We start from the raw sequence: 19774 nt of genomic DNA, 5'->3' as shown, positions 1-19774 counted from the left end.
GTCAAAAATCGGTAGTATAGCCGGGCGGTGGTGGCACACGCCTTTAATCCCAGCACTTGGGAGGCAGAGCCAGGCGGATCTCTGTGAGTTCGAGGCCAGCCTGGGCTACCAAGTGAGTTCCGGGAAAAGGCGCAAAGCTACACAGAGAAACCCTGTCTCGGAAAAACCAAAAAAAGAAAAAAGAAAAGAAAAAATCGGTAGTATAGAAATATTGAGAAACCTTTCAGTACAAAGACTTCTAATCAAGGATTAAAAAATTCTGGTATAGTCAGGCATGATGGTGCACACTTTTATTCCCAGAATTCCAATGGCAGAAGTAGGCAAATCTCCGTAAGTGCCAGCCTGGTCTACATATCAAGTTCCAGGTTAGGCGAGCCTGGTCTACACATCAAGTTCCAGCCTGGTCTACATAACGACCCCCCGTCTCAAAAATAAAACAAAGTAGGTAAAGTGCTTGCTTTGGAGAGAATGCTTTTGGCATGGGCGTGAGGACCCAAGTCTATGTAAAACTAGACACAAAACAGGAGTCTAGTCCCAGCACTCACTTATGGAGGTAGAGGCAAGAGGATCCCCAGAAGCTCAAAGGCCAACTAGGCAGACACGCATAGCAGGGACCAACAAGAAACTGTTTCAAATAAGGTAAGAAATAGGTGATGACTGACACATTACATTGCCCTTTGACCTCCACATGAGTGCTATGGTACCCATGCATGAATGTACACACACACACACACACACACACACACACACACATTCTATTACAGTTGTCCCTCAGTATCCAAGGTTCTAGGATCCACCTTGGACATAGAAATCCAAAGACGCTTAAGTCCATTCTATAAATTGAATAGTATTTGCATATAACCACTGTGTACTTTACTCATCTCTAGACTATTTACAATGACTCATACAGTGTAAATGCTATAGAAATCATCATTAGCCTGTATTGGTTAGGGAATAATAATAATAATAACAGCAACAACAAAATCAAATTCTGTACATGCCTACTGGAAACACATTTTTTCCCCCTGGGTATTGTGTGTGTGTGTGTGTGTGTGTGTGTGTGTGTGTGTGTGTGTATGTGTGTTCTGGTTAGGAAATAATAATAATAATAATAATAATAATAATAATAATAATAATAATAACAGCAACAACAAAATCAAATTCTGTACATGCCTACTGGAAACACATTTTCCCCCCTGGGTATTGTGTGTGTGTGTGTGTGTGTGTGTGTGTGTTCTGGATATTTTCAATCTGCTATTATACTTGGATCCACAGATCTGGAAGCCACAGTTATGGAGGGCCAGCTCTACTCTTTAAAATAAATATAAAGAAGCCCTAGAGCCATGCTGTCAAGTGGACTGTGTGCAGCCTCAGCCAGATGCTTCTTCCAAGTCTGTGGATTATAGGACTTCCTTTTGCTGCCCAGGCACATGACATCTGACCCCGTCCATAAATTATTGAATGTGTAGAGATTCTGCAGTCTTCAATTTGAATTCTGTTGGGAATCCCCAAGGTGTCTCATTTCCCCTCTGGAGTTCCTGTTTTACATTATCGGGACCCTGTTTTAAGTATCTGGAGAATCTATAGGTAAATGACATTGTCTGCATAGCACCGATGTCGTTCTTCAACTTATTAGTTTCCTGACCCCAAGAATACGTTCCTCTCCCTTTGTCTTGGTAACCCACTTCCCTCGCAAGCCCTGGGAAGCAAGGTTCTTCTGCATGAAGTTTTAGATCCTGCTTGAAAGATGTCCGCACTCTGAAAGGCTTTGTTAAATATGCACTGCGCCCCCTGGTGGCTATAAGTGCTCACCGCAGACTGGAAATGCTAAGCGCTGGCTCCACTGCCCTACATGCCAGGGGAGCAAGTCCCTAAGCCCCTAGGCATCGCCAGGTGCTTGACTCTCTGGATTCAAAAGAACATTTTCTAACCCATACGCAAAAAGACTCCGTGAGTGGAAACTATGCCACCTTCTCCCAAACACACACACCAGCCAGTCTATTCTTCAAAAGCTTTTACTTCATTTTTTTCTAAAGCAAAACCGGTATCAATTCAGTTGTTTTAATTCTAACGGAGAAAGGTTGGCTTCTGCTGAGTGGTCATCTGGTATTTTAATTATATAAGCTTTCCCTATGGTACAGGGCAAGGACTTTCGCCACCCTGTTCCGTGGTGTGGGCTTTTTATTACCGTGGGTTCAGCAACTCTAACTCCACCCTTGGGCGCTACTGTCGTTTGGATGTTGGTTTTGTTTGACCAAGAACCTTAGCAGAATTCTAGCTTTGTGGGTACCCCAAAATGCTCATATTGAGGAGGAAGAGCGTGTTCAAGTATGAATATGCATCTCCTGCAATCCATCCCAGTTGAGAGATATTTTAAACTTGTGTAACAGAAGCCCTCACAGCGAGAGTGGGCTGCGTGGAGCAGATCCACTTCAAAATCAGCTGCTGGTTTAGATTTGCTCTGTTTTGAAGCTTGAGGAAGAGAAGGAAAAGAAAAATAATAAAAAGTCATCAAATCTTGCCCAAGCATGCCCTTTATCAGATGGAGTTCTGCTTAATTGTCTCCTGGTCCTCTGGGTGTTTCCCAACAATGCACTTTCATCAATTGGGATTTAGCCGGTGAGCTCTCAAAGCGACAGACATGAAGTGGGAAAAAATTAAAAACAACAAAGAAATTAAAGGCTAGTGCATGTGCATTTAGTAGCCTTCATTAAAGCAAAAGCTTTGATGAAAATGCACCACGAATTTTAGTTAAAAGATGACTATGGGTCTTCCTCCCACACAGTAGAAACAAAAATGTAAATGTGGTATTTTAGTTCCTGAAGGATGTTGAGTTTAAAATTTTAATGTTTGAAAAAGCCAAATGAAGTGAAATATCCGAATTCCCTGGTTATTTTTTATTTCTTGTACTGACATTCAAGAGACTGTGAATGCAACTAGCTGAATTATTCTGAGGAATCAATATTTTATAAACTGGCTCTTTCATGTTGTTCAGTACTACATGTCTGTAGCATCCCACCTGCAGTAGATAGTTTTGTCACTATATTTCTTTTAGATTCTCCTATTATCATAGCTACATGCATGATGCCCCAGGTTCAGTCCCCAGTACTACAGGGGAAAAAAACCCTCATAATCAAAATGATTGATTTAATAGTTTTTTTTCTAAAATTTCTAAAATCTCATAAATGATGAGACTTTAAGACAATAAGTTATTCCTAATTACTTGGAGACTTTTAAAGAAATAAAAATCAAAAGAAAAGTAAGTACATAAAAACTACACAATCTCCAGGCATGGTGGTTTGTGCCTTTAATCCCAACACTGGGGAGGCAGAGGTAAGTCCATCTCTGTGAGGCTAGCCTGGTCTACATAGTGAGTTCCAGGCTAGTCAAGCTACATAGCAAGACTCAGTCTCAAAAAAAAAAAAAAAAAAAGAAAAAAAGAAAAAAGAAAGAAAATAAAAGAAAAAAGCAAGAAACAAACTAACAAAACAAACAAAAACCCTACATAATCCCAGACAGGTTTCTGACCCATGTATTGAATTTTCTATGTATAACACTTTTGGTCTTCGAAACTTTTAAATTAAAAGGGTAAAACTAAGCCGTGTGTCATAAACTCTTTTTGTAACATGCTTGAGAATATCCATTAAATTTTTATTTATTTATTTACTTATTTATTTATGGTTTTTTGAGTCAAGGTTTCTCTGTGTCGCTTTGCGCCTTTCCTGGAACTCACTCTGTAGCCCAGGCTGGCCTTGAACTTACAGAGATCCGCCTGGCTCTGCCTCCCGAGTGCTGGGATTAAAAGCATTCAACACCACTCACTGCCCAGCTGTTTCTTCATTTTTAACAGTTCTCCTTCTCTTTCTCTCCTGGGGTGGTGGTGGTGGCGTGTGTGCATGCTGGGGGTCAGCTTTGGACCCTGCTCTGCAGGGTCAGTCAACCTTGGTTTTTGAGACAGAGTCTCTGTGGGCTAGGGCTCTCTGATTAAGCTCAGCTGGCTGGCAGCAAACCCCAGGGATGTCCTGTCTCCATGTCCTCAACACTGGGATTTTAAGGCTGTGCCATCATCTCTGGCTTTCCCCCCTCCCTTTTGGATTTATTTATTTTACTTGTATAGCGTTTGCCTGTGTGTGTTTTGTGCTCTACGTGTGTGCCGGGTACCTGCAGTGGTCAGAAGAGGAAATCTGTTTCCCTGGAACTGGATTTACGGGTGGTTGTGAGCCACCATGGTGGTACTGGGAACCTGACACAGGTCCTCTGCAAGAACAAGTGCTCTTTACTGCTGAGCCACCTCTCCAGCCCCATCCCTGGCTTTTTAATGCTCAAACCCAGGCCCTTGTGTTGGTGTGGCAAGTGTTTGATGGAGCTGTGTCCCCATGCCCAGTTCTTATTTATAATCCTCCCAGGTCAATGCACCTTCTTATGGTAATTTAAAGAAACTAAGAAACCCATGAAGGGTTACAGTTTCTCATTATACTTGTGTTACCTTCTTCCATAGCTACCATAAAATCCTAGTACTCTGATTAACTACTGAGTAAGCTGTAGCCATTTACTGGTCTCACACACTTCAACACCATTGATAATCAACCAACGTTCTTTAGTATCTCTTTCATATGTTCTCTGACTTCAAGAGTAGGCCCTGCACTTAGAACCTTCAGAGGCAGGCCAGACTTTCCCCCTAAAGCCATCTTTTAGTGCTCTCAAAATAATTAGTTGGTAGCATCAAGATACCTGTGTGGTGACTTGAACGAGAAATGTCTCCCACAGGCGAGTGTATTAGAACACACAGTCCCCAGTTTGCAGGGTTGTTTGGGGAGGTTATGGAACTTTTTAGGGCATGCAAGTTTGCTGGAGGAAGTACGTCACTGGGGGTGGGCTTCAAGAGTTGACAGCCAGCCCCACTTTTAGTTTGCTCTCTCAGCTTCTTAAATGCAGTTGAAATGTCATCTCTCAGCCTCCCACTCAGGTCACCTCTGGGCATGCCTTCCCTCCCTTTATGGACTTTACCCTCTGGAACTGGAAGCCGAAAATAAACTTTCTCCCTTCTGGTACTTTATGGTATTTTATCACAACAACAGAAAAATAAATAATCCACCCTGTATATATAGACCCCAGTTCTGCTCCCATAGAAACAAAAGACTTTCAGGGGAGTTTAACATGTGTGAAGTGTGCTGGAGTTATCAGAACTTAACAATACTGTTATATATATATATATATATATTATATATATATATAATATATATATATATTTTAAGGCTATAATGTGGGAAAAAACAAACAAGATAAGGAGAAATACCCAAACCTCCCCCTAGCCCAGAAGAATAATTTTGCACACATTATTCTCGTTGCTTTTGTCAAGGGAAGTGTTGGCTGCCCAAACACATTTTAATATGCAGATGCACATTTGAAGCTTGTACAGTGTAAGTGTTGATGCACTGTCTGCTGGCAGAGTTCAAAAAGTTTTCTGAAGGTTTATTTTTAAGCTCAGATCACCCTTATCTATTATTAGTTGCCTTTGTGCCTCTCATCATGTACAATCAGAGGCAGTAGTGCAACTTCACAATGGAATTATAAAAATGATGAACCCCTTAGGGTTTGCCTGGAAACTAGACTGGGGTGGCCAGCTGGCCATCCACAGCTCTTGTGAATGGTATACACTGAAAAACAAAGACCAGGACTCTTCCCACATGATCAGTCTCAGAGCAATGTTGTTATGGCTTGGATATAAAATGTTCCCATAGGCTCATGTGTTTGAACTCTGGGGGTGCTGTTGGGGGAGAGGGAGCACATGGAATCTTTAGGAGTGGAGCCTAGTTGGAGGAAATTGGTTACCGGGGTGGCAGGCCTTGCAGTGTACAGTTCAACCCTTGTTCCTGTCTACTCTCTACTTCTGGATCCGCTCACACAAAAGCAAGCAGTCTCATATTTCCTCTGACATGGACACAGCCACTCCCTCCTCTGTGCCTCTGCTGCCATGAAGCATTGCACTCAAGTGTGAGCCAGAATAAGTCTAGCTTCTCTTAAGTTGCTTATCAGATGGTTGGTCACAAGAAAAGTAACTAATATAGAAAAATGTGGGTATGCTGTAATTAAACCTGAGGCTTACAGGTCTTAGGAACTGATTTGGGGGAGGGATGTGGAAGAATTGGAGATGCAGATTAAAGAGTCCCTGGCATGGTGTAAGCAAAGCTTCATGAGCAATTCTGGTGAGCGTGTGGAAGACCAGAGTGTGGAAAGAAAGGCTGCAACTATGACTGATCTCTCAGGATTTCAGAGGGAACAAGGACTCTGTTGGGACTTAGACTAGAGGCCATTCATATTATAGTCTGGCAAAGAATCTGACGCATTCTGCTTGTTCCCTAAAGAATTCTGAGGATGTATTCAAGACTAATGGACTAAGTCATTTGCTGGTCGGAAATTGCAGAACAGTATGATGCTGTAGAATGTCGTTCTGTGTATGCTGTGAATGTATGTTGCTCTGACTGGTTGATAAATAAAATGCTGATTGGCCAGTAGCCAAGCAGGAAGTATAGGCAGGATAAGCAGATAAGGAGACTTCTGAGAAGAGGAAGACTGAGTCAGGAGTCACCAGCCAGACACAGAGGAAGCAAGATGACAAGGCAGAACTGAGAAAAGGTACCAAGCCACATGGCTAAACATAGATAAGAATTATGGGTTAATTTAAATGTAAGAGCTAGTCAATAATAAGCCTGAGCTAATGGCCATACAGTCTGTAATTAATATAAGCCTCTGTGTGTTTATTTGGGTTTGAGCAACTGTGGACCAGGCAGGACACAGGAAAACTTGCAACTACAATGTAACACCCAGGCTGTGACATGGTTACTGATAATTGCACTTAGTTAGATTTACAGTGATAGAGAGCAGAAGGTATGAAAATGTACATTTGGGCCAAGAAACTAGTCTTGATGAGTTTAGAGGTGCTACCTATGTAGTGCAGACAAAGCATCTGTAATTATTAAAGAGATTAATTAGCACCATCAAAGTGAAACCACAGAATTTGTACTGGGCCAGTAAGAAAAGTGGCTGGAAGGTATGACTGGATCTGCTAAGAGATGCAGGGTGTAGCACTGAAAGCTCATTTGAAAAACTTTCACTTGAAAAGGAAGTGATGGGAGAACGAGATTCTCCACTGCATCTTCTGAGCAGAACCACCTAGGAGTGTATTTTTTCCAGGTTCTGCTTCAAAGACACTGAGACCACTGATGCTGTGTTACAAAGGATCCAGGCTACCTCTTGATCCGGTGCCAGAAATGGATTTATTATGGGAACTGGCTCCAGCCTACTCTCTGTAAGCTAAAGACCCAGGTGTACTGGTGGCAAATTCAGTCTTAATCTGTCTGTTGTTATCTTAGTTACCTTTTTACTTCTGTGATGAGATGCTATGACCAAGACAACTTATAGAAGAAAGAGTTTATTAGGACTTACATTTCAGAGGGTTAACCCATGACAGTTTTGGTGGGGAGCACAGCAGCAGACGTGCAGGCATGGAGGCACTGGAAGAGTAGCTGAGAGCTCACATCTTTTTTTTTTTTTTTTTTTTTTTTTTTGGTTTTTCGAGACAGGGTTTCTCTGTGTAGCTTTGCGCCTTTTCTGGAACTCACTTGGTAGCCCAGGCTGGCCTCGAACTCACAGAGATCCGCCTGGCTCTGCCTACCGAGTGCTGGGATTAAAGGCGTGCGCCACCACCGCCCGGCTGAGAGCTCACATCTTAAGACAAGAACTGTGAGGCATATGTGCACACACACACACACACACACACACACACACACACACACACACACACACACAAAGTGGCAGGGGGACTGAGAATAGCATGGGCTTTTGAAACATCAAAGCCTACCTGCAGTGACTCACTTCCTCCAACAAGGCCACACCTCCTAATCCTTCCCAAACAGTTCTACCAATTGTGGACTAAGTACTCAAACATATGAGCCTATGGCAGCCATTCTCATTCAAACTACCACGATTGTCTACATGGTGCTAGATCTGAAGACATGCAAAATGCAAGAGTTATGGGGTCATGAAGGCTTACACTAAGGTTCCAGAAAGCTGCAGAGACCAAGAAATGTATAGACATGTTAGAGTGCCTGCATGAAGCTCCTGGTTGGTCGTGTATGAAGCCGTGAAGGTAAAGCCTAAGTTGCAGTAGAGCTCCTAGGATCCTAGAGATGGCCAAAACATGGAATACTGCTGAGAAAAGCCACAGGTACTAATTGGAGCCAACCCAAGAGAGAGGCCACATGTGCCACAGGCTTTGGGGCTGGAGGGTTGGGTCTCCCTGAGCCTGTTGGAGTAGAGATGATGCCATCACAAGCTCTGGGTGCTAGAATGGCACAATAAAGTCTTCTAAAGGGAGAACGTTAAATAAACCATTACATTGGAATAGAGATTTTTTTACTTAATCAGGACACGGTAACACCATAAAAGGAAATGTGGCTGATTTTCCATTCTGTCTGGCTGCAGCCACCAGGTGAGCCAAGACAGGTGCATACAAAATCATCCAGGAGCTGTGGAAGTAGTCGATGTGATATTACTTTCTTATGAGGGTCTTCTGCTGGCAGTAATACCAGTTCTCTGGGCTGTGCAGGATTTCCCACATCACCCAGTGGGATAACATGTGCAGGCTGAAATACAAGGCCAAGCAGGAGACTTGTCTGCCCTGGTGGGCCCAAAATACAGTTCCTAAGTATGTAACTATGGTAAGCCTGTTCATCATGAAACAGCTGGTGTGTATGATGTCTTCAGTCTGTTACTGAGGAGAGGGCTGGGCACCGCTAGGGGCCTTTGAGAGCCCAGAATTCTTACAGGGTTGGAGAGTCCACATATAAATTCTTTGAGGTTCTCGTCACTGATTCATTCCACAAAGCTACCACTGGAGCTTGCGATGCCATCAATCACTCTCCACACTGTTTTCTGAGACTGAGTCTCCGCTGAACCTGCAGTTCACCTGTTTGACAACACTAGCAAACATCAGGGCTTCTCTTCTCTCTGCTGGCTCAGCCCTGGGATTATAGGCACAAGCTGCCATGCCCGACTTTTTACACAGATGCTGGGAATCCAAACGCAGGTCCTCACACTTGTGTGGCAAGCACATTGCCACCTGAGCCATCCCCCAGCACCTACATATTTTTATCTAAGTAAGTTTTCTTTCCTACATGAGAGTGTAAGATAGTCTATAAGGTACATTGTATACATCCCTAATAAGAAAGGAGTAAGATATAAACATATGTCCAATAAGCTCAAAGGAATTCTTACTATAGTAGGTCACAGGGAAGCTGAGATGCATGTTGATCATAAACACGGTTCATAACTTGGAATTTGAGATCTTCTTTGAGAAAGGGGTATTGTTCTTTGTAAGCAGTTTGGTCAGTCGTGTGGAGAACTTCTTGACTCTTAGCCAACGTGAGACTTAAGCCAGACCCAAAGGAGGCTCTTTTCCTGTGTCCCCTCTCCTTCAGCTCGCCTGTCATTTTAGCCTACTTCAGTAGAACTTGCCTGATGAGGTTATTATGAAAAAAATTCTTGTGGGTGTATGTGTGTGGGTACATGCGCTGTGGCAAGTGTGTGGAGGTCAGAGGACAAACTGCAGGAGACAGCGCTTTCCCTCTGCCATATGGGTCCTTCAGATCCAACTCAGGTTATCAGCGGGTGGCAGATGCCCCACCTTAGAATTAAATCTGTAAACATGTAAGGTGCTCGTCAGTCAGTGCCTGATATGCAGTAAGTACCCAGTTCACTTTACTATTCATGTTTGCTATAGTTTGAGTGTGAAAGTCTCCCCCTCCCTGACAGGATCATGTGTTTGAACACCTGGTCCCCAGCTGGCAGCACTGGTTGGGGAGGATGTAGGGGGCTTTGGGAACATGGGGTGTAGATGGCCTACCAAGAGTTATAGCTTGGCCTTGCTTCAGGCTGAAGCTCCCTGGTCCCAGTCTGTGCCCTGGATGAAATGCTTGCTCCAGGTATCGACTACTACAGGCTAAGCCCACTTGAAGGAATTTTTGGGTTTTTTTTTGTTTTTTGTTTTTTGTTTTTTTTCACACATGGTCCCTTTGTGTAGCTCTGGCTGTCCTGGATATCTCTATGTAGACCAGGGTGGTCTTGACCTCAGAGATCCGTCTGCCTCAGCTTCCTGCTGGGATTAAAGGCCGGCACCACTAGGCCTGGCTCTTGATGGACTCAGTGCCCTGAAATGTGAGCCGAAGTGAGTCCTCCTTCCCTTAACTTGCTCCTGTTGACTGTTTGATCACCGCAATGAGAAAACTAATTAATACAACATTTTTATAATCACACAGTTCTCTTTATCTTTGATTTTTTTTATTTGGTATTAAATATTTCTCAAATCGTTGGGTTTGTTATAAATTTTCTCTCTTTTTTGTCCTTCCAGGAACCTCGGAAGTGTTTTTTGAAGTTGGAGATAGCTGGGCAGCTTGCTTTGAACTGTGCACAAAGGTGATAGATAGTATCACATCTGAGCAGTAAGACCCAGCCATCCAGTCACAGCTCCGAGCATTCCCTTATCCTGCCTTGGTAATTGTGGGAGGATGTTCTGTGTTCGTGCCCAGCATCCTGCATCCAGGGATGGCTATGAGCAGAGCCCCGGGGTGGTCTTTAGGCATGGAGACGAAATAAGCTTCCCCCTTCTCCTCTGTTGCTAAATAGTCTCCTGAATTTTTGTAATAATTTTTCACACTTAAGCCTTTAATTTCTTTGGGATAACTCTTATGTACAGTGTCTTGAAAAACAAAGAGATTCCAAATTTAGTTTTGAGATCAAATTAGCTTTTTAGTAGCCACTCCAAAGTCAGGCACCATCTCATCCCACACAACAGAATGAGTGTTCTATCTACTGAGACTAGGGAGTTGGATTCAGAGGCTAGAAAGAGCCAGAGCATGGTTCCAAATGATGGTTTCCCATGAATTTTATTTAGCAGGGGATCTGAGAGCCAATTGTTCTCACTCCGTTTATTGACTCTGCTTTTCCACCATGAGTTTCGAGGGCCACCCCTGCCTGTAGCTAGAGTTTTCCTGCCTGGTCCACAGTCAGGGCAAATCTCTCTCACCTGCCAGTCCCACAGCCGCTCAGACCCGACCAAGTAAACACAGGGACTTATATTGATTACAAACTGTATGGCTGTGGCAGGCTTCTTGCTAACTGTGCTTATATCTTAAATTAATCCATTTCCATTAATCTATACCTTGCCACATGGCTCGTGGCTTACAGGCATCTTCACATGCTGCTTGTCCCGGCGGCAGCTGGCAGTGTCTCTCTGACTCAGCCTTCCACTTCCCAGCTTTATTCTCCTCCTTGTCCCGCCTACACTTCCTGCCTAGCCAATGGCCAATCAGTGTTTTATTTATTGACTAATTAGCAACACATTTGCCATACAGAACATCCCACAGCACCTGCCATACACTTCCTGTCTGCCTGCATGGTTTATTTTCTTGACCATATCCCCAATGTTTTTGTTTTGTTTTGTTTTGTTACATCCCTACCACAGTTTGCCCTCCCTCCTCTGCTCCTAGCTCCCCACCCCTTTCTCCACTCCTCCTCCTCCCTTTCTCTTCAGAAAAGGGTAGGTCTCCCATGGATATCAACTAGCCATGGTATATCAAGTTGCAGTAAGACTCTGTACCTCCCCTTGTGTTAAGGCTAGACCAGGCAACCCCATAGGAGGAAAGGGACCCAAAAGCAGGCAACAGAGTCAGAGACAGCCTCTGCTGCCACTGTTAGGAGTTCAACAAGAAGACCAAGCTACACAACTGTAACGTATATGCAGAGGGCCTAGGCCAGTCCCATGCAGGCCCCCTGATTGGTGGTTCAGTCTTCAAGTTTTCTTCTGGTGTCCTTGACCCCTCTGCCCGCCCCTGGCTCCTATAATCCTTCCTCCCACTGTTCTGCAGGATTCCCTAAGCTCCACCTAGTGTTTGGCTGTGGGTCTGCATCTGTTTCCAGCAGTTGCTGGATGAAGCCTCTCTGATGACAATTGGACTAGGCACTGGAGTATAGCGGAATATCATTAGGAATCATTTCATTGACCTTTTTTGCCAATTGTGTTTGGTTCTATCCTAGACCTCTGGGTCATTCTCCCTCTGGGTCCAGGCCCTCCAGGCCTTGTCAGGTGTGAGCTCCCTTTCAGGGCATAGTTCTCAATCTGGACCAGTCATTGGTCGACCACTCTGACAATATCTTTTCCTTCCTTCCTTCCTTCCTACCTTCCTTTCTTTCTTTCTTTTTTTCTTTCTTTCTTTCCTGAGACAGGTCTCACTATGTATCTTTGACTGACCTCAAACTCACATCATTCACCTGCCTAGGCCTCCTGAGTGCTGTAAATAAAGGCGTGCACCACCACAAATAGCCCTCTAGCGATAATTTTGTTTGCATTTGTACCAATTAAATATTTGTTGTTGCTTACAGGCAGTAAAAGACACGATTGTCTTCAGGCAGGGAGGATGAGGAGGAGGAGTAAGGGAAGCTTTATACACAAGGGCTAAACTCACTCAGGGTGAGTACAGGACACAGACATCCTGATCAATATATGCCGCAAAATGGGCCCATCTGGGTTGCTGAGATGGCTCAGCAATGCTTGATGTGTGAAACTGACAACCTGAGTTTGATCCCTGGACCCTGTATAAGGTGGAAGGCAAAAGTCGATGCCACAGAGTTGCCCTCTGACCCTTAAACACATTTCAAGGCATGAACACACACACATACACACACACATGCACACACACACACACACCAGGCAATATAGTAATAATACCGTTTTAAAAATTAATGTGCTTATCCATGTCCTCAGAGATGATCAGAGTTATTGAAATAGGCTGACAGATCTCAGTAGCTGGCTGTATTTCTGATGGGGTAGAGTAAGCAATGGACTTTATCTAGGTCAGCTCTTACATCTATGGTCCACACAATTTGTCCTACAGGATTATCTGTGAGAAATGTACAAGATAAACTTTCTCAGCTGTGGACATGTGAGCAATAGACCTCATCCCTTAGGAGAGATTCTCAAAGAAATAATACAGCCTATAGAAATACAAAGTCATATAAACCAAGGTGTGGTTAGAAATGGTTTATTTTGCTAGATTATAACATTAATCAAATATTGCATAGTTTAAAACTGTTACAGCTGACCATGCAGACAAACATTGCTTTTTGATCATAGCAAAGTGTCAAGGGGTAGTAAATTTGAAATCAGAGCATATAATTCCAACCACAGAACCAGCAGGCTTTTTGGGTGTCTATGGAAGTCATGAACACTAAAGTAGATCTCCCCCAAAATGATCACACCCTTCATTCTATCACAGACCTTAGAGAACCACCAAGTTCTTGCCCCGGGGCCGACCTTCAACACTCAGACCCATGAACTGCAGGCAGGAGAGGGCTACAGCTCACCAAGAGGCAGCAGCTGGACCAGGAGACCAGGTAGCACCACAAGCAGCAGGGTTGCTGTAGATGGGAAGATAAAGGAAGGTTTCATGTGGGAAATCTCAAGACAGGGATAGCTCCCCTAAACATTCAGTACTTTGCACCCAGCTCAAATCCCAAGAGAGTAGGCTCTAGGGGGCCAGCATGCCTGGCTAGACTCTTCTGGCTTCCTCAGGATTCCTAAAGTTCTCAAGTACCAGGATGTGAGCAAACTGATGGATCCCCACCACTTCCAGGTTCCTGTGCTCTAAGACACTGACTGGGTTAAAAAGCCTTTCCTATCCAGAGTCTTCCTGGATTTCTAGGGAGCCCAACAGGCTTTTCCTTCTTTGCCCAGAAGGAGGTTTCTGGGTCTGAACCTTCTGAAAGTCTATAGCTGCATCAATGTGTATTCCTTCTATGCCAGCTGGTGTGGACTAGAACCTACCTGTGGGTCTCAGCCTGCCTGGACATCAACCATTTGGCCCAAATGGGCAGCATCTATCTGGCTGGACTGTGGACCTTGGGAGGGGTCATGCTTTCCTTGTGCTTGATATAAATTCAAATTCCTCTATGCAAAAACATGAAGCCCCTATGATCACTTCCTGTAGTTCCACTTCCTTCTCCAAAGACTTCCCATGTTTCCAGAACCCCTAGAGTGTCAGAGCTGATTAGATCTAAGATTGCTCTGTACTCAGTAGTCTAACTGTAGCTCATTTCAGGTTCTCCCTGGCCTCTCACTCAAACTTAACTTCCTGGATCAACATTTAGTGGAGCCTGGATATAAGTAAGTAATCCAGACACTGTGCAGATCCTGAGAGGTGGGCATAGGAGACAAGGTCTCTAGACTGTAAGCAAATGATTTTCCTGTGAATGTTGAGATCCAATCCAGCATGAATTTGGATCAGATGATTGAGATGTGTATATGTTTCCTCATATTTAAAAATAAAGGCATTTGTGGATTGATATCTACATGCCAATCATATGTCTTGAATGCCTCTCTCTTAATTCTCAAAGCAATACTACTAGAATATTTGTCATTTGGGTCTTTATCATTCAAATGGGAAAACAGGGGCACAGACATTAGATAACTTGACAAGATTCACAGAGCTAGTGATGTTTGGACCAGATTACCATTGAGGATGACCAGAAAACATGGTACAGTAATTTTCTCTGGAAGCATTAAGGAAGGATTTCTATGATAAGTGATACTTGAACTATGCCTTAGAAAGTAGTTACTAAACTAAAATTGGTGGTGTCTTTGCTTGCATAGAATGACAAATGTGGTCAAGGGATGAAGAGAGAACCCAGGCCACAAGGAATGATGGATATACAGCCATAGAGACCCCCAAACACGGGGAAGCTTTGGTTTGAAAGAATGAATAAATACCCGCTGATGGCACTTCTCACTCCTCACAGGGCTGGACCTGGTAATAGCATTTTCCTGAAGTCCCTCACTGTGTTCAACCATTTCTGATACACCATCACTGAGGTATGTGCCCCCTGGCTTTACCAATGCTACCCTTCATCATTCTGGGCACTCTCCCCACATACATGGTTTACCAGCTGTCTTCTGGTAGGGAGCACCCCCTCTTCCATTTCATGATGTCCCCCACCAGCTCTACCTCTAACACAGACCTAGACTCACCTGAGCTGCTGAAATGACTCTTGTCGGTAGAACCACTGTAGAAGCAATTAAAGTTGCTTTTCTTTATTTGGGGGGAGTGCAGAGAAATTGTGTCATATCCCTTTCCACTTTCTGTTATGGTGACATTGTGATATACTTCATAGCCTGGAATTAACACCTCCTCTTGTTTAGGATAGTAGGAAAATTCACTAATGTCAGCCCCCAAGCAGGTTCTGATGGTAAACAGTGTCCCACTAGCACCACCAAAGCCACCAAGAGCTACTCTCTCTACCAAAGATGAGGAAGCAAACTGCCCAAACCGCACAGAGTCCTCCCCACTGTAATGAAACTTGTTCCTGGTGCCTCGATAAACTGAGTGACAACTCTGGTTACTCAGAAGCTGAAGGGCTCTTGTTAAGTAGTAATGGAAGGCCTTGTAATGGAAGTCACCGGGATTTTTCTTGAATTCTCTAACAGCTCTGTTAAAATCTTCATGGATGTTCCCAGTGTAGGCCACTAAAGCCGTTCCGTGGGAATCTTGGAAACCTTTGGGAGTGCTCGTTGTGTTTTTTATCTCCTTCCATCGTTGCTCTGCCTTTTCCCACTCAAGTTTTAATTGCCCATTCATGTTGAAGTCTTCTTGTAACAGCTGGGGTGCTTTTCTCTCCATGTCTTCAACACAGCCCTCATACTGATCATCAAATGCATTGGGAGCCATGTCCAGGTCGAAAGACTCATTTTGGCCTGTCACCTGAAAGAGAGAAGAAGTAGGTTCTTTGTTACTCAATAAAATTGCTAAGTTATCAGCATGTGCTGGGTGCTGTCTGGAGCCGACAGCATGAGATGTCACATACTCCAACCTCACACATGGCACATACATGGACACAATCTCATTATGTTATAAGCGGTGCAGAAAGGCAAGGCTGATTTCTGATTGTTTAGTATTTACAGATTCTACAGTTTTTTCTTCTAATGACTAGCCAGTATACAAAATAACAGGCCTCATCATGACATTTTCATACACGTATATCACTGTATGTTGCTCATATTCATCCCCATACAACCTTATCCTTACTGATACTACCTTTTCAAGATTTGTGCTGTCTGCCACCCTCTAACTGCATACTGAACCCTGGGAACTGTAATATCACCAAGATGTGGGCAGGAGAAAGCAAGGTCAACAAGAATATTACCTGCTGGCTTAATAACCAAATCAGGAGGAACATGTGAACTTTTGATGTCATCTTCAAGTTCAAAAACAGCTACAAGGAAATATAAGACAGTGAAAGAGGGGTACACACAGTATTGTAACAGTCTGTTGATGGATCTGCTCTGCCTCAATGACTGAATCTCTATTTTACATCTGCAGGTCCAGGCTCCTTCCTGCTCACACCAATCCCAGGATGGCTTATCAGGACACTGTTAACAGCTCTGTTTGGGTCTCTTTCCAGAAGTGAGGTGACTGACATCCTCTCTCCCCAATAAGGACCTATAATCAATCAATCCTGGTAACACACAGAGCTATGTATCGTGTATGTTGCCAAGAGAATCAGGTCATATTTTAGCAGATGTGTCTTAGGCCTTGATGTTTTACTTGTACAGATACTTAACTTCTCCATATTTGATTAGCATGTGGCTTACATTTACCTCTGAATGTCTTTTAATGGTGTCAGTATTCACTGTGTTCTATGATTTAAATACGATTGTTCTTCAAAGATCTCCAGTGTGGCCATATGAAGATAGTGAAACCTTTACGAGGTGAGGTCTACTGGGAAGTGACCAGGTCCTGGAGGACATCACCACCAGAAGAGATCATTTCAGCCCTTGGAATCCTACACAGTTCCTGCAAGAGCCAGTCTGGCCCCAGAACCTCTCTAGCTTCCTCTCTTGCCATGTATTCCCTTCTACACATGGCAATGGCTTCCCTGACATTGTGATAGAGAATATTGTGATTCAGCCAGGAAAACCCTAACCAGCCAGCACTTTCATGATATTAAGACTTTCCAGTTGTCAGACTGTGAACTGAGTAAGCACCTTTACTTTATAAACTTTCCAGCATCAAGCATTTTGTGATAGTAATAAACACAATATAAGAAAGCTCAGTGAGTAAAGGACTTGCCTTGCAAACATAGACCTGAGTTTGATCCCAAGAACCCATGGAAAAGCAGGTGTGATGACATGCACTTGTATTTAGCACCAGGAGGTGGACAGAGATGGGTCCCTGAGATCCCCAAGACTCACTGGACAGCCAGACCAGTCTGCTTGGTGTGTTTCCCAGGCCTGTGAGAGATACTGTCATTACAAAAATGGTGGACAGTGCCTGAGGAATAACACCAGACATTGTCCTCTGACTTCCACATGCATGTGCCCACCCATGAGCATGTACCCATACATGTACATGTGCCCACACAAGTAAATATGCCCACACATGTGCATGTACTCACACACACAAAAAAAAAGAGAAAAGAAAAATAAAAAGGAAAGAAGTATACAATGAATAGCAAGTGAAGGAATGAGAAGGAAGGTCACCCCATTGGTGTGGACCCATCCATTCATTCCTGCCTATGGCTTTTAGAAATTCATGAAAACTCTTCCCCACACTTATCTAAGCTGTTGTGTTACTGTCCACAGAATTTTGACTTATTCTGGCAAGATAATCCTCTCCCCACACCTTGAGAATGGCAGAATGGAGCTGCATGCTGTGGCTGACTAGTTGCTCTTGGGAAGGCTTGGACTCCCAACTCCTCCACAGCTTGGCTTCTCCTGCCCTGAGCCTTTAGGGGACACTGTAGAAACAACAGACCTAGGAGTTCAGCACTGCAGTGAAGGTTCCCACCTTCTGTACATCCTCAACTTTCAAAAATTATAGATTATTGTTAAATAACTATAGTCAGCTACATAAGATAGCCTCCCTAAATTCTTAAAGTCCTCTTAGACAACCAGTTATTGAAGCACACACCTATAATCCCAGCCCTTGGGAGATGGGCACAGGGGCATCTGGCGGCCCAGGCCAGTTTAGGATGGACTCTGAAGACACAAAAAAGGTAAAATTAAGCTCTGCCCAGAAATAGAAACACAGGTGATTTACTTTTGCCTTAAGTACACCCTGGAGCCACTTAGGATTTGGCTAGTTATTCAAAATGGTTCCTGAAGTTTGGTTGTATCAGGAGTTCCCTGGAAACTTGTCACCAAACAGACTTCTGGACTCCAGCTCAAATTGGAGTATTTAGTATTTCTAAGGAGTTCCTTTGTTAATTTTGACACAATTTGCTTTTTAAAAGAAGCTTTCTTTTTCTTCTTTTTAGTAACGTGTATGCATGCATGTCCTGGAGTTGGTCGGTATGTGCACATGAGTGCAGATGCCCTCTGAGGTCAGAGTATCAGATCCTCTGGCGCTGGAGTTACAGGCACTTGTGAGCTGTCTGACATGGGTGATGGAACTGAACTCTGATCCCACAGCAAGAGAAAGTACTTGTTCTAACCACTGAGCCATTTCTCCAGCTCAAAATTTTCTTATGGGGGAAGTACTATTTAGCATAAGATTCCAATTAATCGGTGCTGAGGACTGAACCCAGAATATTGTGCATGCCAGGCCAACACCTTTCACTGAGCTACACCCAGCTGGACAGTGAAGCCTCTTTACACAATGCACATCTCCATATTCTAGCTCTTTCTCCAGCCTCAGCTAGAACCACCCCTTTTCTTGTCTTAAAACTTAGGCTTCAAAGCTCTGTTCTGAAGTCAGGAAGTCTGACAAATTCCAGATGGAGGTGCCAGGAGAAAGCAATCCTGTAGGGTTAGTGGGTCAGCAGAAGGACTTTCTCATTCAGGAGGCATGGCTCAGCCAGCCTGGAGTAAACTTCCAATTCTCTCCTCCTCTCCCTAGTACCTCATGTGGTTGATCCAGATGTTTGCTTTTCACAGGACTGGTGTCTACTTCCCTGTGGGACAGCTAAGGACAGCCTAGCTGTGCCTTATTGGCACCGATGCCCCTCACAACCCACATAGACTGGAGATACACAACTTGAGTCTCTTCAGCCCCGGTATGAACTTCTGGAACTTGTGCCTGCCAATTAAAATTTCCCCCAGATATCAATGTAGCTAACACCTTGAGCCTCAATAAAAACTTTCATCTCTCTCTCTTCTCCTTCATCCCTATCCCTTCTTTCCTCACTCCTCCCACTCTCCTTCCATCCTGCTTTTTATCTGCATTCAAACTCTATGATCCTGAATTAAAGAAAAGAATAGCGTATGTTTCCAACATGCAGGAGACCTGGTGCGGTTTTTACAGTAAAAACACATCTTTTAAAACTTTTAAATTAAAAGTGGATAAGTAAAGCAAAGAAGAGGATAGAAACTAATGTTTGCATGGAGCTGGGAAGAAAATGGGATTAATTATACATATCCCTGTTCTGTCCTGAAAACCCAGGAAGTACATGAAGGTAAAAGTCTATATACATAAGAGACTATGTACACAGATGCCAGTTGCTTTCTACAGGACTTGGGGGGTAAATTGTGTAGTCCTGCATTATATTTTTAAGTCTCTAGAAATATTATAGCCTCATGTCTGTCCTTTCTTTATTTATATCTGCCTCCATCACCCTACATGGGCTATTTCTTGCCCAGAACTGACCTTCTGGCTTTAACCCTGAGTCATAGACACCCCCGCACACATGGCTAAACCCACTGCAGCTCTCAGATTGTTCTCAGGGTCCC

The 19774-nt window shown here is 43.7% G+C and overlaps 1 protein-coding gene across 1 annotated transcript; it reads right to left on the bottom strand.

The window, feature by feature from the left end:
- Positions 1–13408: 13408 nt before the first annotated feature.
- Positions 13409–16302, bottom strand: LOC131913139 (T-cell ecto-ADP-ribosyltransferase 2-like). Its single transcript, XM_059265607.1, has 3 exons — positions 16252–16302; positions 15080–15809; positions 13409–13473 (listed from the first exon to the last, which is right to left on the bottom strand). Exons 1-3 carry the CDS (start codon positions 16300–16302, stop codon positions 13409–13411), a joined length of 846 nt encoding a protein of 281 aa, XP_059121590.1.
- Positions 16303–19774: the final 3472 nt, after the last annotated feature.

The sequence above is a fragment of the Peromyscus eremicus genome, chromosome 1 (assembly GCF_949786415.1).
Source record: "Peromyscus eremicus chromosome 1, PerEre_H2_v1, whole genome shotgun sequence".
NCBI classification, from domain to species: Eukaryota; Metazoa; Chordata; class Mammalia; order Rodentia; family Cricetidae; genus Peromyscus; species Peromyscus eremicus.
This window is presented reverse-complemented; position numbering and strand designations above follow the sequence as displayed.

Coding starts and splice junctions, on each gene's coding strand:
- LOC131913139 (XM_059265607.1), bottom strand. CDS start 16,302: ATGACATCAAAAGTTCACATGTTCCTCCTGATTTGGTTATTAAGCCAG. Junction 15,810..16,251: donor TTTGGTTATTAAGCCAGCAG/GTAATATTCTTG, acceptor TCTCTCTTTCAG/GTGACAGGCCAAAATGAGTC. Junction 13,474..15,079: donor GAGTCATTTCAGCAGCTCAG/GTGAGTCTAGGT, acceptor TCCCATCTACAG/CAACCCTGCTGCTTGTGGTG.